Source organism: Indicator indicator, chromosome 14 (genome assembly GCF_027791375.1).
Source record: "Indicator indicator isolate 239-I01 chromosome 14, UM_Iind_1.1, whole genome shotgun sequence".
NCBI lineage: Eukaryota > Metazoa > Chordata > Aves > Piciformes > Indicatoridae > Indicator > Indicator indicator.
This window is the reverse complement of record NC_072023.1, coordinates 11,450,183-11,475,589: the sequence shown is the minus strand read 5'-3', so window position 1 is coordinate 11,475,589 and position 25,407 is coordinate 11,450,183. Positions and strand designations below refer to the sequence as shown.

Genomic DNA, 25,407 nt, shown 5'->3' with positions numbered 1-25,407 from the left:
GTGTCCTCATAAAAGGCTATCAGGTTGGTTAAACATGAGTTCCCTTTGGTAAAACCATGTTGACTACTCCCAGTGACCTTCTTATCCTTGATATGCCTAGACACAGCAACAATCATAAGTTGCTGCATCACCTTTCCAGGGATGGAGGTGAGGCTGACTGGTCTATAGTTACCTGGGTCCTCCTTCTTGCCCTTTTTGAAGACGAGTGACGTTTGCATTCCTTCAGTCCTCGGGCACCTCTCCTGTTCCCTGTGACATGGACAAATGTGATGGAGATTGGCCTAGCAGTGACTTCTGCCAGCTCCCTCAGCACCTGTGTGTGCATCTCATCAGGACCCATGGATTTATACATATCCAGGTTGCTTAATAGCTCCCTAACCCAGTCCTCATCAACCAAGGCAAACTCCTCCTTTATCCCAATTTGCTCGGGGGCCTCAAGGGTTTGGGGCTCCTGTGGACAGTATTCAGCAGTAGAGACAGTTAAGACACATCTGCCACCTTTTATTCTCTGTTCCTACCACACAAGATCCTGAACTCCACCATCTTATGGTCTCTGCAGCCAAGGCAGCCTTCAACCTTCACCACTTCAACCAGAACCTCCTTGTTAATGAGCAAGAGATCCAGCAGTACTCCTTTCCTGGTTAACTCATTGACTGTTTGCATCAGGAAGTTACTATCAGTGCACTGGAGGAACCTCCTGGACTGTGGACAGAAGGAAAGCCCTCTTTTTGTGAAGAAAAGGAAAGCCCAGCTGGTGAACCAGCTGTTGAGTTGGGGTAAATTATTACAGACCAACTTGTAGCAGCAGATGGAACAAAATAAACTGGCCTTTTCTTGGAGTTCTCTGAACTGTCCATTCAATTATGTGTTGCCTCACAAAACCAAACAAACTTCACAACTTTTACTTCAGCTTGCAGAGCAAAGATAGTTATGGAAAAATAATTTTTTTTAGGAATAGAAACAAAAATCTTGTAAGAAGTTGATCTGTGACCAGGTAATTTGATTATAGATGTAGACTGATCAATTTTTGTTTCCTAGGCATTTTTCAAATATGCCATCTTCCTAAACATTTAGTGCAGGTCTTGCATGCTCTGAAAACTCTGTACTTAATTCCAGGTGCTTGTCCATGGAATCCCTGCAGTAAGTATCTGTATGCCTGTACAGGTGGTCAGATGTGGATTTCATGTGTTGTAGTATCAAATATTCTGACAAAGATTTCTCATGTTGCCTGTGTGGTAGTAAGAGATGGAGCTAACTCCTTGTTTTCAGACTCTTGCCAGGTAAACATAGTCAGGACTATGGAGATGTAGGCAAGGTCTTGGTGTCAGGGGGGTGCTTGGGTGGGATTCACCCCAGGACAAGCATACTAGAAATGATATTGTAAGTTCCTACTGTCTGACTTTGCTTGCAGATTGTCTTTTAACATTATTGAAGACTTGTTTTGTTTTCTCCCTTGTTCTTCTGGAGTGTCTGTTCTAGATTTGCTTTAGACTTGACCTTTTTGTTTTGTTTATTTTGACTTTAATTGTAAGTAATCACTGTAACAAAACTTGCTTGGATGTCCCAAGTGGAACTTTTGTTTTGACCTTTGGATCAGGGCAATGGTCTGCTTTGCTCCCTGCCTTTTTGTGGTGGTGGTGGTGAAAAGTGGAGTTCCAGAGACTGTTCCCTATGAACTATGCTATTTCACTGTTATTCCTATGTGTTTTTTAATCAATTTTTTATTATTAACATACACTGCCTGAGACCACAATATGAATTTCAGGTCCTAAGCAGTCTTCTACCCTAGGACTACTCAACTCAGTTGCTGCGTTAGCTTCTTTAGTACATTATTCAAGTCAGTTGTTAAGACACAGAGCTTGGGAGGTGATAAGGAGGGATAAACTGTGTCCTGTGAGGAACAGTGCAGTTTGTAATGCCACTTATCTGGGAACCTCTTTGTAACTGCTTCTGGTAGCAGTTTAATCCAGAGTTTAAGGCATAAAACCTCTTTGAGGTCCTCCCCCATCAAGCAATGTCTTCTGTCCTGTCTTTTCTCCCTTTTGATCATCCCATTCTCTGTCTTATGAAAGGTAATTCTGTGATTTAGGTGTTGCTGTTCTGACCTGCAGGTTCTTGGAGTGTTGTATTTTCTCATGCTACATTTATATCATTGATCTTTACCCCTGCAGTCATATTGGTGGAAGGTATCAGTGAAATATTTTGATTTCAAGAACAGTGTACAGTATGAAAGTAGTTTTGTCAAAGCAGCAGTTTTGCTGAATTGGTAAAGCTGCTAAAGCCTAAGTCTTTGAATAAAACTGTCAGAGATGACATTCCTAAGATTCTTACTGAAGATCGGAGAATTCTGTGAGTTAGGTTGAAGTGGCAACACAAATGATAGCTGTTACCAAACATGCAGGACTAGTATTTGTATATTATTTTGGTTTGGTTTCTTTTCTCCCAGCCTCCTGACTGAAACAACCTTAACTTGTAATTTTGCAGGTAGTGTAGGTGTGACTGTTCTACTCTGATGTATTTTTCAAACCTTTCACTTCTGTCTAGCCTCATTACTCTGGCTACCCAAGTTTTCAGTCCTGATACTGAGAAAACTTTGTAACTGGCAATGGTGGATAGCATCTGTCCTTTTGGCTTAATGCTTTTGTCAATGATGTATTTGGATTGCATACATGAGGAAAACTGCTTTTGGTGATCATAGAATCAGAGTCTTTTTGGTTGAAAAAGACCTTTAAGATCATGAGGCCAACCATTATGTAACTCTACAGATGTTTTGCAGTAGTTCGTATTTTGAAGAGCTAATAGAGAATGCTTCATTTCTCAAGTCAGCTGAAAACTCAAATGTTACATGAAAGCTTAGCAAAAGAGATTTCCTATTACCACCAATATTTTGATGCTAAAACTGTTCCCTTTTTTTTTTTGTTTATGTTTGCATAGAAACTGTGTGAGGGAATTCTAAACATCCTTGAAAAAGACACAAAAACTTCATGTCAAGTTGCCTGCTTGGAGGCCCTCCGGATTCTCTCCAGAGACAAGAAAGTGTTAGTGCCTGTGACCACAAAGAGGAACATGCAGATCCTTATGAGGCTAGCAAAGCTGGACACTGCAGAAGATCCTTTGGAGAGAGTGTCTGAGTTTCCTGTTATAGTAGAAGCTTTGAAATGCCTCTGTAACATAGTTTTTAATAGTGCTGTTGCACAGAAGCTCAGTTTGGAACTGAATCTTGCAGCTATGCTCTGCAATCTTCTGGAAAAATGCAAGGACCAAGAGTTTGTTGATGACATTAAATGCTTTGATTTACGTCTCCTCTTCCTCTTGTCACTTCTGCACACAGACATTAGATCACAGTTGCGTCAGGAACTACAAGGGGTGCAAGTTTTGACTTGGGCTTTGGAAAGTTCCCTGAGTGTAAGATGGATGGAAGAATATAAAGTAGCAGAAGATCGTGACAGGCCTCCCCTGTCTTTGCAAGAGACAGATTGTGCCATTGAGGCACTAAAAGCTCTTTTTAATGTAACACTTGACAGTTGGAATGTCCACAGCGAGGTAAGGCTTAACCCAAGTATTTTTTTTTAATTGATTTTGTTTAGCATGCAAGAGACAGAACTCAAGAGGCAGTTGTTGTCCAAACCTCAGAGCAAGGATGTTAATGCTTTTGCTACCATAATTTTGATGGAATATGATTGCGGTTTTCAAAATAACAGCTAAGGTAGTCTTGAAATTTTGTATCATAATTTCGTTATGTGCAAAATCAGCCTGAGAAGATGTGTTTGTTTGAACTGTGATTGTGTCATGTATTGATGATCTTGGACTTTCAAGACATGTTTTGGTCAACACTCATTTCTTTGAATATCAAAATACCTTTTTTGTTCTTGTTACTAGCTAGGCAAACAATGCAATCGATACGTGTTCTGTGTAACGGGAGAATAGCTTGGATGGGATATACAGGTTAGAACTGTATGAAAATGTAAAGAGGACTGTTAGATTTAAAAAATGAAAATAAATGCTCCTCACTCATAATTAGCTGGCTAGGAAAGGCTTTTTAATGTAAGCATATCAGATGGCTACATCTCTGGAGATAATAGACTAAGGCAACAGGCTAATCATTAGACTGAGAAGTCTCCCTAGTTATCTTCTGATTTCTGGGCATGCTGATAAGCACATCAACTCTAATTTTAAACAATTAAATCTGAAGTGGTGCTGGTTTTAATATCTTTATCTTCTATCCTCCAAACACCAGATTTGAACTTCATGATCTTTTAAGATGAGGTCAAGTATAAGAACCAAATGTATTTTCACTGTTATTTCTAATGAAAAAGATTTACCTCTCTTTTTTTCATTATTCATTTTTCTTAGACAAGTATGCTTCCTTGTGTTGCATCCCGAAATTCATAAACAGAAATAACTTTTTGTTGTTGTTGTTGAATAAGCTAAGTTTGTTCTACAGTAACAGAATTATATAGAGAATCTTTATTCTTAGTCCATATCCTATTGTCTCTAAAACAGTGTTTTGAACTTTTCACTGGATATTGTAAATATGCAGCATGTGAAGCTAAACACAAGTTTATAGTAGCTAGAATTGACAATTAATTGTTCTTTTTACTGCACTCTTCTAAATGACAAATAAAAAATTAATCATAACATTAAGTAATGTAAAACTTGAGAAAAGTCTGAAGCTTAGGCTTTGCTTTAGTGTCTCAAGAATATGCTGAATAGGAAATACTGAAATGTAAGATTGAGTGAGTAGAGGGGGAAGCAGAGAACCTAGTACTTCAAATGTGAAAGAAATACCAATGAAGTGAAGGGCTTTTCCCTTGTTCATATTCCTGACACAGACCTTTGTTAAAAATATCTTTGACTTTGTCGGAGAAAGTTCTTTGTATCAGCCAGTGATTGTTTTGGAGATAGAAACTCAAGTGGAGAAAATTACCCCAACGTCCGATGTTAAGTTGGAAAATTAAACTATATTGCATGTTCACCTCCTAAGAAGTAAACTCTTGAATACTGGATCTTGAAGTTAGTGTAATCTTAGAAAATACTGGTAATCTCAAGACATGAGAAGGCCAGTTTACAACTGAGAACCAGGCAGTACACAGTTGTGGTATTGTGTAGCCACTGTCTGTGGAATGAGAGAGGTTTTGTCCCACAAAACTCTTTCCTCCCTAAAATCAACCATGCAGCTGACAGGAAAATTTCCTTCAGGCTGGCGGAAATTCTGTTTGGGGGCTTTTGGTTTTTTGTTTTTTTTTTTGAGAGTTTAAGACATTTTGGGTTGGGAGAAGCTTATTTTGTGTTTTGAGATAAAGCTGATGTAGTAACTTTACTAAAATTTCCTAGAAGCAAGGAGCCTTTAAAGAGCTCTTCAGTAGTTGCAAACTGTTAGCAAGATGTCTTAGGTGACATTCTGCTCAGTAAGTATCTCTGTGGAAACATTAATGATCTCTAAAAAGAGTAAACAGCATGTTAAGTGGGTTGACGATGCAGAGTTTGAAGAGACTACTAATAGTAGACAGGATGGAAAGTAGGAGAGCACAGAGGTGAGTAATGTGGGTAGAAAACTACATGAGATCCATTTAAGGGGGAAAGAACTATTTGAAACACCCATATTTGATGCCTGGAGATGGTTTCACAGTAGCAAAGCCAGACAAGAGCTGCAGGTGGTACAGCTGGCAGATTTGGATGTTGATGTTACAAAAAACGCATTGGGGAGCTTTGTGCTAGGTCAAACACATCAGAACATACTATGGATGCCAAGAGCTAATGAAAAAGGATGAGGACAATGGTATTCAGTTACATGATTGCAGTTACTGGTTTATTTTAGTGTGGTTCCTGTCTAGTCAGAAATTGGGAGGGCAAATCGCTTGGAAATAGCAAAAGTAGGGCAAATAAGGTTGCTGAGAGTAGGGGAAGTTATTAAAGAAATGAAGAAAAGGTATCAAGGGAACAGAAGCAAGTGAATTAGAATTAGACTGGGTGGGAAAGTGATCTATTGTCAGCCAAAGCTCTAAATGAGGAAGAGACGTTTATGAACATATGTGATCTAAATGGATGAAGAGCTGTCTGGGTGTAAATACAGGAAGGAAGGTAGTAGTGGTATGTTAGGAATAGTGGTATGGAGTTGAAAAAATGCTTATAGTGGGGTTTTCTGGTATTGGAGGCTGATTGAACTGGGAAAGTCCCCAGTAACTTTTACAAGGCCTAGCTAAAAGGCCAGCCAGCATGTGACAGTTATGTTGCATTAAGCAGTCAGTGAACGCTAAGGTACAGTCCTTTTATTGATAGGGATGGATGTTATGATCTAATAGGTATTTTCCATCTTTAATTTTTATTATTCTAGTGACCTGAAACCCCTACTTGCAATCTTCAAAATGAAAAAATATCTTCATAATTTATATTTATATAGACTGAATCTCATCAATTTCGTTACATGGCTGCCATCCTTCGGCACTGCTTGTTAACCACGGGCCCTACTGAAGATAAAACTGAAGAGTTGCACAGGTTGGTAGAACTACAAAGCTAATCTGTTCTAAAGGGTTATTTATTTTTTGAAAAAACTATTTTGCCTAAAATCTAAAGTGGAAATCAGGTAAGCAATGAAAACTGTAATTTTGAGTAAAATATTACTAATCTTTTTGATGAAAGCTGCCTGAAATACTGTTTAAGCATGTCCCCTGTTCCAGAGAAAGAGTGGCTGGCAAGGTTGGGGTTTTTTATCAGTAATAATCAAGCTGAAGTGTGTGTAACTGAGGATGAAAATACAAATGGAAGTTCTAGGAGTAGTGCAAACTGGAGTGCAGCTTCTGTTCTGTTCTAGTGGTAGTGCAAACTGGAGTGCAGCTTCTGTTGTTGTGTACAAAAGCTGATGGAAAAACTACATTTTGAGATTTTTCTGTGTAACTTTTGCAATTCTGATGGATTGGGATAGAAGTACCAAGTTGATATTTTTATCTTCAGTAGTTCTAGGCTGCTTTGTTAAAAGTACAAATTCCAGTTCCCTGGTAATGATCTTTCTTTTTATTCAGAGGTGAGTGAATCACTGCAGTTTTAAATGCTTTGTTTCTTTTTCCTCAGCCCTACACCCAACTGTTTGTTATGCATTTGCAGCCAGTAATTCAATCAAAATTCAGAGTATTTTTGATGAGGTGGTGGTTCTCTGTTCAGTGTTATTTATTTTTTCAATGACACCCATATTTTTATCCAAGTAGGCCAGCTGCCCATAGGGCCTTACACTACAGTAGCTTCAAACACTGTCACCTGTTGTCTCTCAGCAGTGAAAGTTAGTGTTGCCGTTTTCTACTTCAGAGATGTCTAAGTGTAGGATCTCTTGAAGATCTGAACCAGCAGTGTCTGGGAAGAAGGATATAGTTTTCACACCCAGCAATCTTGAAAGTGTTAAATGAACTTGATTAAAATCTTTGAAAGCTCTTAGAGATCAACAGTCTTAGTAGGTGAACACTAAAATCCTACATCAGAGCCCTTCTCAGCTGGTGGAGACTAGTCAGGAATAATTTCAGATACCATTTCAGTAGTTGCCATGACTAAAGTTAGTGCTAAGTGTGTCCTAAAAGACAATGTTTTCTTTTTGCTGTTGCTAATAGTGAATGTTTTGTGCTCTCATCCTTCTTTAATGGAGGGTGAGAATAAGTTTCCCACTGCTGGGAAAATTGAAGAGATTTAGATAAATTCAACAACTAAAGAACACTGAGATCAGCCTTTAGCATTGAAACTTGTACATAGTCAGCAAGACTGCCTGAAACTCTGGTGAATTATTATACAGCTGATGCTGTTCCTGTGAAAACATGTTCTGTTTCCTTGTCCAGGAATGTGACTAGTCTAATTACTCTGTAAAATATAATTCTCTTACACTATTGCAAAAGGATGCAGGTTATGCAGGTCTTTTTGACTTTAGATTTTTGTGCTTACAAATGAGATTCAACAAGAACAGCTGTGGAGACTAGGTAGTATTGGTGTGATTTTTGTTCTTTTTCTTTGTTTCAGTCAGAAAATATAGTTTTGTGTAGATATGCTGCCTGTGTTGACCTTTTGGAGATACCAAGTCAGGGCAAGGATTGTCTGTAACTCTGAGAGGGAGAAGCAGAAAAGAAATGAGTATGGTTTTCACTGCCTTACATCACTTCATTTGTTTCCCCTTCTCAATCTGACTCAGTATAGCACTGTATCAGTCTTTCTGTTATGCTGGGAAAATAATTTTATCCCTCCATTAGCTAGCTGTAGCTAGTCTGTTTGACTCAAGTTGATAGAAAAAAGCATACAAGTAGAGTACTGCTGCCTGTAGTATTTGATCTTGATTTACGCCATACTTTGTGCAGTGCTCTTCTGGCACATTAAAAAAATGCTCTGATTTGACTTTAGTGATTCAGATATTTCAGCCCATTTGTAGAACCTGAATTTTGTCTTTGATTGCTACAGGACGCAATAAAGGCAGAATAATTTAATATGCTTTGCCACAAAGACTTTTTTCATCACAAGGCAGCTCTGGAATAGAAAAGATACAGTCAGAAGTAATGCCCCTGCAAATCCTTGGAGGGATCAGGGGCCTGGATCAGAGGGCCCCACTTCATTCCCCTGGTGTATTTGGTCAAGCAAAGCTTTCATTCCTGATAGGAGTTTCAGTAATAAAAGAGTAACTGTGTTAGCAGTCTATATCTAACAGCATAGCTGAAAAAAGGAGGCTGTATCATCATTTGGTCTCTTCAGTATGCTGGTCTCTGACCATGCAGTCTTTGTTGCTTCAGATGAGGTGTTAGTCAGAGAGCAGAGGTTTGCAACTTCTTGCTCTGCTTTCCACCTGGAGCTTGTCAGTAAGGCAATTAGGAAAAATAATGTTAAAAATGGAATAAAGTATAAGCAGTGTTGAATTCAGAGTAAACTTTATGAAGCATCAGGGAGGCATAAATATATTTCTTCAAATTGCTGATCACTTGCACTCCTCCAAGTCTGTAAATCTGCAGAATGCAAGATGCTTCAATGAAAGGCTTGGGCAGCCTGTTGTATGAATGCTTGTGCTCTGAATGTCTAAGTTGAGGATTTATTTTATGTATCAGGTGTTGGATACATGCCCTGAGCTGTGATGTGCTGATTGTCAGTGTGACTCTATTTATAATAAATATGCAGAAGTTACCTATAAAAATATCTTAACTAATTTAGTACCCGGTATTGTTGTCGTCATTGTGGTTCTGTCATGTCATTACTTAACATTTGAATATGAACAGCTTAAAGCACCACATATTAGTGAGTGCCATTTTTGCCCACTAACAAGGTTTTAATCAAGGCATTCAGCAGCTCTAAATAGGCCTTTGCTTCTGAATTTGCATATCAGGAGGGGGCTGGGAGCATGAGTGGGTGGATGTCATGTCCCAGTGATTAATGATCTCTAGCAAGCCGAAAAGGGGAGAGTAATATACGCAGTATTTCTACCCCCTGGAGTAGGAATGCAAACACTATTGTGCAGATCTGTGCATAGTCACTGACTTCCTGGTAGCTGGAGAATTTCATACACTCCTCTACCACAAATAAAACTGTCAGTGCAGTGACAAAGATCAGAAAGCCAGGCTTCATTTATTGAAAAGAATAGCTCAGACACAGTGATCCAGAAAATTAATTTTGTAGGTGTTTGGGAACTTGGTTGTTTAATAAGAAACTGGTAAAAAGAGAACTTTTGATGAAAGACCTGAAGCCACCAAATATTTGTTGAATTTCACTCTGTTTTGTTTCTTACTATTCCTGAATTATTGGAGAGTAATGTCCGTGATATAAAAGGCATATTTTAAAAAGGAATCAGAAACTAAGCAAAGACAGCAAGCTTCCAAAAAGTAGAAGTTGCCTGAAAGTCAGTTGCTAAAAGAGCAAAAGGGAGATGGCACAATGTGCAACAGCCACCCTGTCCGATCAGACAAAAAGCAGCACGTTTATTAGAAACTCTGGTATGTTTGCTTGCCATAATTTTCTTTCTCTTTTGCTCATTATTCATTAGAATTGTATTAATAACACAAAAACTGAGGGCAGCTTTTAAGCAGATATTATTACAAGTGTTCACTGAGGTCGTTTGGAAAGTTTTCTCTGTTCTTGGATCACTTTACCAACCCTCAAAACATCAGTGCTTGTAGTTTGGTTCATAGCTTTGAAGTCTGCATATATAAGCCTACAGAGTTCTGTAGTCTTGCTAAATATATTAATTTATACATTTAGTTGGGCATCAGCAAATAAATAATGACAGAATTCTAATTTTTGCAGCATCTGTATAATTTATCCCCGTAGTCAGGAAGAGTGCAGATATAAGTGAGGATGGGATAGACAGCAAACTCAAGGGATGTGTATCATACAGGAGACCCTTGCAAAGTATGTTCCACCTTACTCCATTTACAAGGAGGAAGGGACCCTTTGGTTTAATTTAAATCACTTAATGGATATTTGGGAAGTGCTCCTCTGTGCTTTATAGAATGCAGAGAGTTGACAGTTACTTGAAAGGTAGTGTTTGGTAAATAAACCTGCATCTTTTTGTCATGTGTTAAAAGCCGCCTGTGTGCCCTATACATTGCAAGCTAAGTAAAACTGAAGACCTGAGAGAGATCTGAGAGTAGAAGTGGGACCTGAGAAATTGCCACCACACCCCACTGTTACAGTAGGAGGAAATGTTTTCTATGGTGTACTTTGTCACATTAATGATCGTAATTGCGATGTGCGGTAAAATGTTTTCGGTTTCAGGAAGGATAAAACTCCGACTGCTGCAAATCAGTGTGAGAGTTCCCCCTGCTGTCCTGCAAGATCAGCTGCTGCAACACGCTGCTGGAAGCTGTGCCTTATGCCTTATAGGATACCGTGGGGGCTGGAACTCATAACGCACTGCTGCAGTATAGCTTTTGGAGCTTTTGTCTGTCTTTTTTTCTTGTTTGCCTATAAGCTGGCTCTTGGAACAGTAAGGCATGCCAGCTTCTATAAAACTCAGAGAGTAGAAAATAAAGCACTGAGTTGCAGGACCTCTTTTTAATTGCAGGACCTCTTTTTGGTTGCAGTTGTACAAACAGTTTGGGATGAGCTGTACTTTGCTTTCAATTCTTTCTTCCAAATGACTAATGAATTTTTTTAAATCTGTTTCAGCAATGCAATCAATCTCTTAAGCAATGTTCCTGTTTCTTGCCTGGATGTTCTTATTAGTCCATCATCCCAAGAGGAAACAGATATAAAATACAATGGTATGAATATGGGAGCAATTCAGATTTTACTGGATTTTATGGAGAAGAGAATAGACAAGGTATGGGCTGCAAAGGTCCTTACAAAAGGGGCCTCCTCTTTCATTAAAGCAAAATTGCACATCTGTAAAGCTTCTCACAAAGCTTTCAGAGAGGATTTAGCACAAATATGGATGTCCTTCCTTTCTAGATTGGGAAACTTCTCAAAATGGAGAAAAAATTCCTGTGATCATCTGAAGCTTACTTGCTTGTGTGTGTGAGAGTGAACATTTGGCTCTTTGTTTATATCTATGTAAAGTTTACATTTTGGCTGTCACATAGGAGTTCATTGAAGGGTTCATAGAATTTGAAAAGGAGGATTAGCTCTTAAAAATGCTTTTATTTGTATTCTGTTATATTTCAGGGAAGCAGCTATAGAGAAGGTCTGACTCCAGTTCTTAGTTTATTAACTGGATGTTGCCGAACTCACAGGAATATCAGGAAGTTTATTAAAGCTCAGGTAAGTAAAATATTCATCAAAATTTGAGTGTAAAGCTAATGATAATTTTTTTGGAGGTTTGTTCATCAGTGCAAGATACATACTTCAGAAGTATGAATGGTTTCATGTTAAATAACCATAAAGTTCTCTGCAATACTTTGTTTGGTCTCTGACAACTGTCAGTTATAGAAAGAATTTTTCAGTCGTGTAAAATAAATGTTATGGCCTAAGCTCCACAATACATTTTGCAGAGCTGTTAAATAATATTAGGGGTACTCTAAAGCTGTGTTAATGTGGGTCACCATGGAGGTGATATCTGTCCCCTTACATCCAGCATATCAAAAAAATGTTCAGTGCAGTTAATAAAACTTGGCAAAGCTGTGTGGTAGCCACTGAAGCTACAGGTGTTTTGATAAATTCTGTGTGAGCTTTAGTTTGACCTCAGCAGGCAGGAGTCACTACAATTGAAATTTGTACACCCAGTGTTCATCAGCTGTTCTGTCAGAATAAAAGTCTTCCTGAACAGAGGTGTGCTTCATCACTTAGTCTCTTAAAAGTGCTGTTTCATGCAGCACAGACTGTGGGTTGGCTTTTTACAGGAATCAAGGTTTCCATGCCATGGTTAAAGATCTAAAACATCTCTGTGGCCTGGTGGTTGGGTGTGGTATTTGCTGTTTTGCTGCTTTTCCTGAAGTTGAGTAGAGAGAAGTTAAAAGATGAGCAAGGGAGAGGTAGCTGAAACCAGCTAAGTTCTTTTACCTAGACTGCAGGGATTTTCAGGTTGCATCTTAGATGCTGCTCCCAGATCAAAGCTGTGCCTGAATTAATAAATGGAGTTCATAGTGGAAAAGAACTTGATTTGCCTCTATTTACTGCCTTAATACCAGAGAAGTATTCTTGAGGAATTTAAGATACTCCTTCTTGGTGTTTATTGGTTTTGTTTGCAGCAGTTCTTCCCTAGGATACTCTTCTGATCTGTTCCATTAAAAACAACAACAAAAAAAAAAGTCACAGAACCAAGTGTTCAAAAGTTAGAAAATGAAGTTGTCTGTGTGTTTTTTATGACATCTCTGTGTCTAGATGTCAGGATACAATTGCATGCTGTCTCTTACCACAGGACCACTGCCTCTCATAGTGCAGAGAATGGATGGGTGCTGCTAACTGCATGACCGGATGTTTGATATTTTGAATTACCCTCATTGTTAAGTGTTGGCCTTAGGCTTTATTTATTGTGTGCTATTCAAATTCTGATCTGAAGACAGAATGATTAATTTCCTCATGGAGTGTCCTATGGCACTCATCACTGTATTAGTATTACACTATTCTAAAAACATTAATTCATTCTTACAACACTCTGTGAAATAATGGCGGTCATGGTACTATCCCCACTGGGGAATGTAAGCAGGGACAAAGTAAAATGTTTCTGCTAATTGTTTGAATACTTGGTTTGAAAAAGATGGAGTCTGGGGTTTTTTGTAGTTAATGCTATGAATACTCATATATTAAATATTGGTTCCCAGTAATTTTGCCCAGAACATGACAATTTTACATTAGACACCTAGAAGACAAAGGGCCTGCAATTTCTTATGACAATTAGTGACGTCTTGAGTTTCATTCCCTAGTAAAATACTGAAGATCCATAATTCTTACAGGAATCTTCAGATCATTAAATATTTGATACTATGGCCTAGATTTATTTGTAGATTGTATCATATCCTGTGATCGTGAAAAAAAATCAATGTAGGCATATGCAAAGGGATGTGGGAGTTAGACTGCAAAATCATCCATATTTCAGGTACCTCTTGCCTTTCTTGAGGCCTGAAGTTAACAAGGTTAATGATATTTACTGATAGTGTGTTTGAGGAACTGTTAAATAGTGTTTTTTCCCAAATCTTATTGAAACTTAACGTCAGCTTTTAAGAGAGCTTTTCCTGGGAGAAGCGCACATTTTCTCTATATACAATCTACAGATTTTTGGAATACGTGGTAGTGGAACTTGAAATGTGACTTATTTTCCAGCCTTTTCATTGAAAGTATACTCATTGTTCTGTATAGATGACACCTGATGTTAACATTGTAAGTTTCCTTAAGCTGGTGTTTTAGTACTTTTGCCAGATATTTGAACAAAACAGAAAAAAACCCCAAGAACATGAAGTTACTGTTGCCTGTTGACCAGCTGTTCTGCGACACTTATTTTTACTTTTAACCTCCAAATAGGAACTTTGGGACTGAGCACTCTTCTGCCCAGGATGGCAGATCACAAGACCTGAATATGTTAAGACGCAAGAGTCATTACTAGTGCATATAAGCTTAGCAGGGTTGATTATATTCCTTTCTTAGAAAGAGCAGAGTTTACAGTATTTTCATGTTCAGTTTTGTTTCTGCAAGACTGGATACGTGTTGCCACGTGTTCTCTCCTGTTTCTCCTTTTCTTGTGCTGTTAGGTACTGCCTCCATTAAGAGATGTGTCAAATCGTCCAGAAGTTGGCACAACAGTGAGAAACAAGCTTGTGCGCCTTATGACACATGTTGACCTTGGAGTAAAGCAAATTGCAGCAGAATTTCTTTTTGTTCTTTGTAAAGAGAGAGGTAAAAGTTATTTTTCTTCTCCTTTTTATACAAGATCTTGCTGTAGTTATATACATGCACACACGCATATATATATATTTGCTTTTTTTCTCTAGCTCTCAGTTCTTTTAACATTATGCTGGTTTTGTTGTGTAGCTGATTGTAGCTGAGTAATTTTCTGTATCACTCTTTGCAGTTGACAGCTTGTTAAAATACACAGGCTATGGTAACGCGGCAGGATTGCTGGCAGCGAGGGGCCTGTTGGCAGGAGGAAGAGGGGAGCATTGGTACTCTGATGATGAAGATACAGATACAGAAGAATACAAATCTGCAAAGCCAAAGTATAGTATTGTTTTCAGATTCACACATCCTGTTGCAATTTAGATGTTTCAACATAATTTTTTTGCTTCACCTTCTCCAGAGAGGCCAGGGGAGGAAAAAAAAAAACAAACCCAAACTTACCAAGGATGGTTTTTACCTCAGGTTTTCCAGGAACTCATGTGAGGTTGCCAAACTAATTACTATTGTTTGTAGGGTATATCTCTGTATAGCAGAGAAAAAAAACAAAAGATATCAAGTGTTATTAAGTGTTACTTAAGGTTTTAAGTAGGACTTCATTAAAAAGGAACCAACCAGTAGGTCTAGTTTCAGGCAACCAGTTTGCTTGGTACTAAAATTTTCCTGAAAAATTGAGTAGGTCACACAGGTAAATTTGGAAGGAGTAAAATAACTTACATAGAAGTCCTAGATCAGTGATGTGATAGATTTGTTTGAAGGATTCAGTGATCATATAGAAGCTCTGTCTTACTGATTTTTATCAATTGTAATTGATTTGGTGTTAGAGGTTTCAGTTTGTTGTGTTACATCTGTGATTTGATGCCATTTTAGATAGATTCTGAAATGGATGATAATAGGCATCTGGAGCATGTTATTTTTCTGTTTTATTCCATATTTTTTAAATACACAGACATGGGTAGGTGTAGGATGGGGGATTCTGGCTTATTTTGGAAGATTCTTATTAAGGAACATGAATAGAATACAGGATTAAATGTGTGAGAAGTCACAGAAATTGTACTGCTTCTATGCCAAGAAACAAACTCTAAAACAGGAGGTTTCTTTTTACTGCTGCACTTCAGGGTTATTTTTCTCTTGCTCTTTTGTGTCTCTACTCTTCTTTCGAAAGCCTAACATCCAATTATATACATAGAAGTAAAACTGTAACATCTGTTTAGTTAAGAGCTGATGCTTAAATGAAACATTCAAGACAACTGTCAGTTGATTTATGCATCTGATTTTCTGTAGTGCTGTTAAATGTTTGTGATTAAACTGCTTGAAAAGATAATTTACCCTGAAATTGTTCTTTAAAACTACTTCTCTGCTTTTGTTACCGTTTCTGTGTTGCCATTCACTTCTAACAGAAAATAAATCTGGCATTGTAAATTCTCAAAGTAACCTTAATTTGCTTTGAGCAAAGTTTGTCATGGGAGGGGAATCGTAAACTAATTCAATGATTTTTCATGAATAAGAAAATGTAATTGGAACCTGTCTATATGTTTTAAATCAGGCCTGTAGAGAATTAGTTTCAAACATGTATCTGTCATTTTGTTCCCTATCTATGTCATTATTGCTAATGAGATTGTCATTATTACCATCATTATTCCCCTGCTTTCAAACTGCTCATGTATGGGTTATAATATAACGAGTGCTACTGGATTGTGTATTTCTTGTAGCTAATGAGAAATTAACACAGTGAATCAACAAGATGATAATATGATTCATGAGAAAAGACTACAAAAGAAGGTATAAATGTGAAGATTGGCTATTTCTAGTAAAAACTTTCACGTGCAGTTCAGTTTTAGTCTTGGCTTCTGTTAGTCTGCTCCTCTTTCCTCCTATCAAGAAGGTGGAAAATTTATATATTTCTGTGTATTGGTTTTTCACTTCCAGCATTAACCTTATCACTGGTCACTTAGAAGAGCCAGTGCCGAATCCAATGGATGAAATGACAGAAGAACAAAAAGAGTATGAAGCTATGAAGCTTGTCAACATGTTTGATAAACTGTACAGGTATTGTACTATAGCTGCTTTTGAGGGAGGCTGGCTCTTTACTAAGGTGTAGTGCTTCAAAATAGTGCTATAATCAACTTCACAGGATTAGGACCTCTTTAGGAAAAAATGTTTAGCACTTCAAAGAAAAGAGTGATGTGCAACAGGACTTCAGAGGAAACCTCTTATGGGGAGGATTGGACAGAATCAGGAAGATCTGATGGTGAGGAGACCTGCCTCCTAGATCGATAGGCTGATAATAAGGAAAAGAATTTCACCTTTTTAAAGTATGGGACACAATCCAAACCCAAGGGCAAGGGTCCTCATTTTCCCCAAGTCAATGAGCAGCATCTCATGGTAACTACTTATGTCTGCTGCTTACATGAAGAACAAATATATGATGATGTATGCAGGAATAAATACAGGATGAAAACAGTTGTCATCAGAAATAATAAATTATATAATTGAGCAATTCAAAGGGAGTTTACAGTCACAAATTATTACGGATTTTATTCAAATACTTGTGGATTGGATTATAACTGAGCTTTTATAATTTGCTTTAAATGACTGAAGTAAGGCCATAAAAGAAAATGTTACTTAAAGTCACATAAAAGAGTATATTATTGATACAGAAAGTTGATTTTTATTTTGTAACTTTCTACCTACAGGAAGGGAACAAACCCATGCTCTTAGCTATGGGTTTTAGTTTTTTCCTCTTGGATGCAATATGCCTAGAATTTGCTGGGTTTTCTTTCCCCATATTTGTAAGCTGTATTGTAGTGTTGACTTGCAGTTTTTCTGCACAAGCAAAAAATTTTTACTTCTTGAGGAACACTTAATGTAATACTAATTTACAACTGAACTGTAGGAATTTAGGTAATATACAAGTGGACCATTTTTCAAACTTAGGAAGATTCATCAGCTACGAACGTGTTTGTGTTTTGTGAGAGTCTGTAGATATTCAGATAACAAGACTTGTTGAGAGAAATTTAGTAAACCAAGTATTTTTACATCTCTTATTAAAGATTAGGAATACAGCAAAAGATAAGAGAATCTAGATTTTCTGTTAGCTGACAAAGAATGGATTATAAGCAGGAGTGAAAGCAGGGAAGAATCTCAGAAAACTGATCTGTGGCTGGCAGTGAAGAATTTTGATACTTTTTCACTATATTTGCATGGAAAATAAGTGTAGCATGTTAGAATTTTTTTAATAAAGACAAGAAAATGCAATGCACATGTAATCTTAACTGAACTATTATGTAAAATGGAATGATAGCCATGTAAGATACAGAATTAAGATGCTGAGTGTTAGGAGTACCACAATAAAACTTTGTTAAAGGAAGATTGAGACCGGAGATAAGACAAGTCAGTTGCTATCACTATAGCAATTGGACAAAAAGTCCAAATGGCATTACTGTAGCATAAGAGCCTTTTCAATTTAGAGGATTGCAGACACCTGCTGTGTTGTCTGCCACAAACTGAAAGCCACTAAGCAGCTGGTACTCTTGTGTCACTACTTACCCTTGGCTTGTAGCATTACTTGTACCTTGGGCGGTCTGTGTCAGTTACATCCACCTGCAGTTTTTTCTATAGTACTTAGACTGCAAACTCTCCAGAGCTGGATCTCTTTTTGTTCTAAGGTTTTTGTTTGGTTGCTTTTTAGTATAGTGATTATTTTGGAAGAGTGTTGTTGATGTGACACCTTTAGAGGCTGTGATAACATGAATAAAATCACTTGACTGTTCTTGCCTCCCTTTCTGTTACACTGAAAATTGGGGGCAGCAGAGGGGGAAGTGCTGGCAGGAAGGGAAAAGAAAGTAAGGCTTGGTTTTGGGAGGCTGTGAAATGAGTGTAATAGAGTGCAATTGTGTGTTTGCAGATGTTAAACAAAATGGGAAGCTGCCAGTTTTGTGTACAAGAAAGAGTTAGTAACATGCTGATGGTAGTGAGAGTCCCTCCATGTTTTTTAAATTGAACACTTCTGCCTCCAGCTTCAACACTTCAGCGCTGGTAGTTTTCAGAGACTTAAATCTACCACTGGAATGCACTTTTATTTCCTTGGTTTGCAACCTACAAATTTAAAGTGGTTGCTTTAATAGGAACCTTCACTTGATTCTGGGTTTTGAATCTTGCTTTGAGGCAGACTTCTGGTGGCAAGTTGCCTACTTCTGATGAGTTTTGTTGTCACTGTAGGAAGGGACATACTCCATGAACTGCGCAATTTCAGCTTGGTGCAGTGCTTTGCTTATAAGGGAGGACAAAGTTGGACAGGGAGCCAACAGATCCCTCTTCTAATTTTGAAGAGGTTTATGTAACTTCACTTGTGTAAATTGAACAAGAGCTTAGAGCGAGCTTGGTGTGACATACAGCAAAACTAGTTTGCTTGTATTGTCCAGTAATGGAAACTAAGGTTTAAAGAGCTAGCACACCTGTACTGGAGAAAGGTGAATAAAGAAAGGCTGACAAATGTTCTTCCCTTCCTGACTGATGAGGATAATCAGGCCAGTCTCTCACTGGGGTGTTCTAGATTCAGTGGCTACTAACAGTTAACCTTGTACCCTTTGAAACTATAAGTAGTAAAGTGAGATTTTCTCCCTTGTTCCATAAGATGCCAGTGAATTTTTGTGGTCTGGGTTTCTCTCTTCTTTTTCTTTTTTCGTTTTTTTTTTTTCCCTCTCTGAAGAGGGTGATGTAAAACTGATCTATGCTTTTGGTTATTTCTGGTCTTGCTTCAAAGTTTTTTTGTTCAGTTAGGTTCCTGGTGTTTAGGCATCTGTTCATGGGGTAATTGACCATTGAGAAGGCTAAATTAAAATCACATCACTCAGATTTGTTTCATCAAAATGTATGGAGGAAAGATGAATATTGTTTGTGAACACATTTCCCCTGCTCCAACTTGGCTCTTGGCCTCTACAAAAGCTTTTACAGAAATGAATATTGTTCTCAAATTTGGCTGGATGATGCTTACTTTTTAAATCATTAAGTATATAAACTATAAGTGTAAATGAAGATGAAAAGTCTTGATTGCTGCAGCCTTTTGGAGATGTAGTTGTTACTTAGGTAGTTTGCTGGATGCCTAAACTTGGCCCTGAAGTAACTTGGGCTTTGTCTGCAGTAGGAGTTGATTCTGTCTTAATTCATTGAGAATTGTTTGGTGACTAAATCAGTGTCCTCTGTATGTGATGCACTTCTCTGAGCTTTGAAAAGACTCCCCAGGTCTGCAAAAAGATTTAGTTCAACCTTTCCTTTTTTGCAAAATACCAAATTAGCCATCTTAACTCAGTGTTGTATGATAGTCTGTCTGTTTGTATCACAGATCATTGGAAATACTGTGTTAATTAAAATGTCTGGAAAAAATGCTACCATTTTTTTCTATTATAAATGGTAGGTAGAATTGTATATTAATTGACTAATTTAAAATGTCAGGATGCTTTTTCCAAGCCAACCTTGTATTAATAGCAAGAATCCTTTTGCTGATGAAATGCTCTCCAATTATCACAGCTTGGGTTTTGTTGTACATTGAACAGAAGTCAACAAAATGAGTATGTAAGAGAACCTGTCTAAATAAGCAACCATACTCATTAAAAACACAAAATTAATTATAGGATGAATGAAGAAGGCAACGCTACATAGATTTGATTTTTTTTCCTTCCCCTTTCTAATCATAGAACAAAATAACGTTACATGAAAGGATCAGAACTATTATGTAGCACTCAGTTATAAGGAGGTGAATAGGTCCCTAACATGCCATTTTATCAAAGGAGCAGACTGATGTTTACATGATGGCTGTTTCATTACAGACACCATCATTAATTCCATGTGTCAATACTGCCCCATAGCACATAGAGCAGACAAGAAAGAGTTACCCTTCAAAACAAGGAAATGATTTTTGAGTCGTTATCAAGCTAAATGGCAAGCAGGAAGCTAGAACTTGTATAGATACATTTGAAGGGACTCTTGGGAGATCTGGAAGTGGAAGAAGAGAAAGCATTTTACCAACTGTTTAATTATGGTGTGTTTCTAAGTACATTTGAATAGAATGCTTTGTTTGCATTAGAAAAAGGAATGTTGCAAGAAGGTGTATTTGAGTCTATGGGAGGTCACGCAAGGATGTTCAAATATGTATAAATACACCCTTTGTGCACTTGTATAGATCCTCAAGGAAATGGAAGTCTTCCCACTGCCACCTACTGGGCTGAAGCAATCTCTTCTGCCCCTCAGATGTGCCATAAACATCCAGTTTCTGGATAGTGAACTGTCTTCTGAGGCTATACGTGCCGGTTTCTGGTGCTTCCCTTGCCACCTTATATCACACCTTAGACAGTAAGCACATCCTCAGCTAGCCCAAATGGTCAAAGTTCAGCTGAGGTCTCTAAGCAGCCAGTGCTAAATGGGCAAAAATTGCTGAGGCTGGCAGAGCTGATTGTCTTCATAGCAGGTAAGGATCAGCTCTGTGGGCTTTTTTGGGGTAATGAAGTTAGCTGAGTGATGCCTCTTGCAGTCCTACCCAAAATTCTGTTATGTTGCAGATAGTTGTTCCAAACTTTTGAAGGTAGCTTGTAGGCAGCCCAAGTCTTTTAATGTCTCTCTCTGTATTTTTCCTCTTTGAAAAACAGGAGTAAGCTTGTGCAGTGTTCAGAGCTTGCAGTCAAGTCTTCACCGATGAAAAGATCCCATGTTTCACACCATTGTAGGATAAAATTATACTTAGGTGAAAGTTGGGGTGAACCCTGCTTCTTTTCCTTACTTCTTACTTTAGTGGCCTAGAATATTTATTTCTTCACACAGTTCAGTTTTACTGGATAGCATTGTCTGAGAAAGGATGTGCAGTCATCTAATACAGAGTGAAAAACAAACTTGAAGCATCCTGCTCAGGGACTTGCAAAGCAGGAAGCTAATGCAGGAACAGAAAGGTAATTGATAAATAAGCTTGTTATTCTGTGAAATGTGAGCCTAGCCTAGCTCATAGTTAAAGCCTAGAGAGGAGGAAGTGCATTGGGAATAAGCCTCAAATGCAATACAGCACAGTTCCTAATGGTGCACTTTGAAATGAGTACAGTGAGCTGAGGAAAAGGCTGTGAGCATCAGGAAAGCAGATACAATGCAATGACTCAGAGCTCTGCATTACATTGTCATGCAAAATGAGGTGCATTTATCTCCCAAAGACCCCCCAAAACAACCACAGACTAAGACTTGTGCATATGGATGTCTTGTCTGTTGCATCTGGTGTACAGTGTCTCCACAGATGAGAGAGATGGGAGAGTTGTTTCTGTCAAGTTCTGGAGTGTATGTTGCAGAATGTAAAAACAAAGCATGAAAGGGAAGTCACAGAGTAAGAGCTGTGTCTTTGTGATTGACAAATGATGAGATAGTACTTCTTGGGGCAATATTTACAGATATTAATGTGAGGAGTGGGAGGTCCTCACATAAAGGGACCTTAGGATCTTGTTTTTGCTTCTTCTTGAACAGTTTCTTTATTCTTTACTAGCTGTTATAATTTCTTTGTTACAGTAATAAATCATAAATGACTAGTAAGTGATGTGATTCTGTGACTTCTAGCTGTAGTTTCAAATGTTGCAACCTAAGAGTATGAGTTGTGGTTTTTAGAACAAAAATCTAGGATCCTCTCAGAGGGCAAGCAGAGGTGATTCCATTTTTCGTGGCTGGTTTTTGCTTTAGGACTTAAAAAGTATGAGCAAGGAGTTACTCTTCAGGTTATTCTTTTCCAAAAATAAGTGTAATAGATCACTCCTGAGGCTAGAACTTAAGTAAGTGGCACTGAAGAATTGTTGCAAGATTGATTACAGATTTCAAAGAACACTTGCTTTTTATAATGGTGTACAAGGGCTTAATGTATAGGGTATTTTCCTAGTGGAAAAAGTCTTTGCTGTTAGATGCAACTCTGAAATACCTAGGCTTTGCCTTTGAGGAGGACTTGTACAGCAGGCAGCCAGGTTTCTAGTCCTGTTTGGACACTAGATTTGCAGTCTTCATTTTTTGAGCCATTTTGAATCTGACTGAGTATTCTTTTGAGCTCTTCTCTAACACATCTCTGGCAGAGAATTGAAAACTTAAAAATGCTCTTGCTTGGGCAGAATCTGCGTACTATAGATAGATCACATGGCCTGGAGGAAGAGGACTTGCTATAATTCCTCAAGTGTGATAAACTATCTCCAATGTATTTAAAGATAGAGCCTACTCTTCGACGCTTGTGCAGACAAAGTTCGTCCTGTGCTCTTCAGATACGGTCATTGCAAGCCTCTTTCCCTTGCCCTCTGGCTTCTCACCCAGACCCGATTAGCCAAACCACAGCAGTTTCTCCAGGTCCTGTTTCTTATGTTTTCAAATCCCACCACAGGCAGTAGGATTTGGGAGCTTATCACCATAGTATCTGATTGCCACATCTATGCAAATAGCTGCGTTTTTCTTGCCGGTCTCTGCTTTTCCTGAGCAAAAGAAGACTCTTTGAGACTTAATTTAACTGCTACTTGCCTGTGCAGTGCCTGGCATACACATGCCATGTAATACAGATGTTCCTGTGGTTGTGTTAAAGTTGGATCACCAGCTTTGCATAAGCCATTTTGGTTGCCTCTTTTCAGCCAAGGTAGAAGTGCAGACCAAGCAGGAATTGGTGAAATGCCTTTGCTTCCCCATTGAGTGATGGAGTTTTATTGTCTGTGGCTCAGGAGGGTGGTATATATGTGTTAAATTGGCAGTTTTACTGGGCTGCCTGTCAAGCAAGGGCTAAATTGACATCAAACCTCTGTTCCTTTATTTAAGGTGACTCCTGAATATTTAGAGGTATTCTCCATTATTTTTTTTTCAGCAGAAAAATCAAAATGTTATCTTTGCCCTTACAGCTTTTGCCATAATCCATGTATAAATGAGGTGATAAAAAGTAAGGATTAAATAAATCTTTGCTAATACTTTTTGATTGGCTTAATCAATAATTAATCATCTCTTAGATGAGGCTGTAGCTTGTGGAGTAGATATAATTGGATTATCTGCTGAGAGGCCTTTGGAGCTTTGAAGAGATTAAAATGGCTGTCAATCCTGTAATTAAACTGCCACAAACAAAAGCAACAGTATTAGAATCAGTCAGCTTTTAAAAAGTGAATCAACAAGTACTTACCCACCCCTGGTAGTGGTGTACACAGGGAATGTTCTTGTGACTGATTTATTTTCTTCAACAAGACCAATATGTACCAAATAATGATTTTAATTGTCTGGGCATATACTGGCCAGAATGGCAGGTGAAATTTTAGGAGGAAATGGTTGTCAGAGAAGTCTCAGAAGAAAAGCTGGTTTGTGTATCTAAAACAGTGAACCTGCTCCTTGTCTTGAGCCTATTAGGCACTGACTTTTCATGGTGTCTTTAATTGGCTAAGTAGGTTTGGCCTACATGAATGAAGTCTTTATCTGTCCTGCTCTTCCCCTCCCACCTATTTTGGAAGGTTTTTTTGTTCGTCTTTCTTCAAAACAGAGGGCTTTAGCAGAAATAGCTTCCTCTTAAAGGCTCATTCTGTACTGAAGCATATACTGTATGTGACTGTGTTGTACACGTGTGAATTGATATGTGTGATATGCTAATACAGAGTCTTTTCTGAAATCTCTTACAGAGATGAGCTTATAAAACCAATGGGAGTGCGGCCGGATGGGACAATGGCTCCTTTGGAAGAAGCAGTCAACCAGTACCATACCAACAAGCAGGACAGTTCAGATTCAGACTAAAGCATCACCTGCTTCACTCTCAGTTCTCCTCTAATCCACACTTTTCCTTAGGGCCACAACATCTTTTATCTTGACATTTTAGCCTCACGCTAGCCAGCATTACTTTTTAACTGTTCTATTATTGGAATATTTAAGCAATGGGTCTTATGGTGTAATGTCTGAATTTTTATTCTGTCTGTTGAAAGAACATACCAGTTTATTAGTTTATGATCTTTTATTAACTTAAAACTAAATGTATTTCAAAGGGATAAAAAGTGAAAGCCTACAATGTAAAATAAAATACAAACACTTAATTTTCCAGAACATGTTTTCTGAACTCTGTAGGTTTTTCCATTCTTGATATTTTGGTGGAGGTGGGGGGATGGGGTTGTTTGCTTTTTTTAATTATTATTATTGACTTGCCAGTCTCTCCCTTTATATAATTGTAATCAAAGAAGTGTGTTTGCTTAATGACAGGAGCAGAGGGCATTTAAACTTGGAAGTCTAACCAACCTTGTGAAGCTTTTTTAACTGGCATTCAGCAGTGATTTCAGAGGTACCCTTTTAAAAATGTGATTGGATTTTTTTTTTTATTGCTACATCCTTCTGGGGTTAAGCGGCTGCTTAAGATTTTACCAATGCATCAGTTACTGACTGCTGCTGAAATGTTCTTTAAATTGGGAACAAGGTGATGTATTTGTATGTCCTCCCTCCTCTCCTCCATTAAGACTACACAAATATGCCTCCCCAACCCCCATATCTGGTTAAGTGAAAACATCCCTATTCAAAATAGCATTCAAGTCTGTATGCATAAATGCTGCCATGAATGGGAGTGGACTAAAGTGAAATTCGACTGAACTGGGGCTTGCTTTTGGAGATTAATGAATACAGCTCACTGGAGGGGGGTCAAACTAATCAACAAAGAAATATTTCCTCTTAGGGAGAATTTAGGAAGCAATGGAGTAGAGAATGGATAGGTGGGAAGGAGAAAGAAGCATCACTTTCAACTCTGTATTCTTTAAAAACAAAGATTAAAGTTTTAGGCGTGCTGCACTGCTGTTGTTGCCTCTGCCTGCTTGGTTTCTTTCTGTGTGTTTCTCTTAGCATGAGTTGCATGAAGAATAACCCATGTCCTATTTGTAATTATTTTTTTTTTTCACAGAAGCATAAGCATGCCATTCTTGTAAACCTTTCAGAGGTTGGTGAAGATTCTCCAGTTTGTTTTTGTTTCCCTGAACTAAGGAAACTGGTGTTCAAAGACCTTGTAAAAAGAGGACTTAGTAGGAATAATGTTGTGGATGCACATGTGAGCAACTTCCACAGATCCTTTTAGTCTTCCAAAAGGACTAAAAAAAAAAAAACAAACCAACAAACAAACCACAAAGGAAAGGGAGCTTA

General features: G+C 38.1%; 1 protein-coding gene across 1 annotated transcript; it reads left to right on the top strand.

Annotated features, from left to right (window-relative positions):
* Window positions 1–3,051: 3,051 nt before the first annotated feature.
* Window positions 3,052–24,213, top strand: RIC8B (RIC8 guanine nucleotide exchange factor B). The gene is made up of 7 exons (XM_054386565.1): window positions 3,052–3,543; window positions 6,401–6,495; window positions 11,116–11,269; window positions 11,611–11,706; window positions 14,130–14,274; window positions 14,450–14,594; window positions 23,919–24,213. The coding sequence occupies exons 1-7, from the start codon at window positions 3,067–3,069 to the stop codon at window positions 24,028–24,030; spliced, it is 1,224 nt and encodes a 407-aa protein (XP_054242540.1). The 5' UTR covers window positions 3,052–3,066; the 3' UTR covers window positions 24,031–24,213.
* Window positions 24,214–25,407: the final 1,194 nt, after the last annotated feature.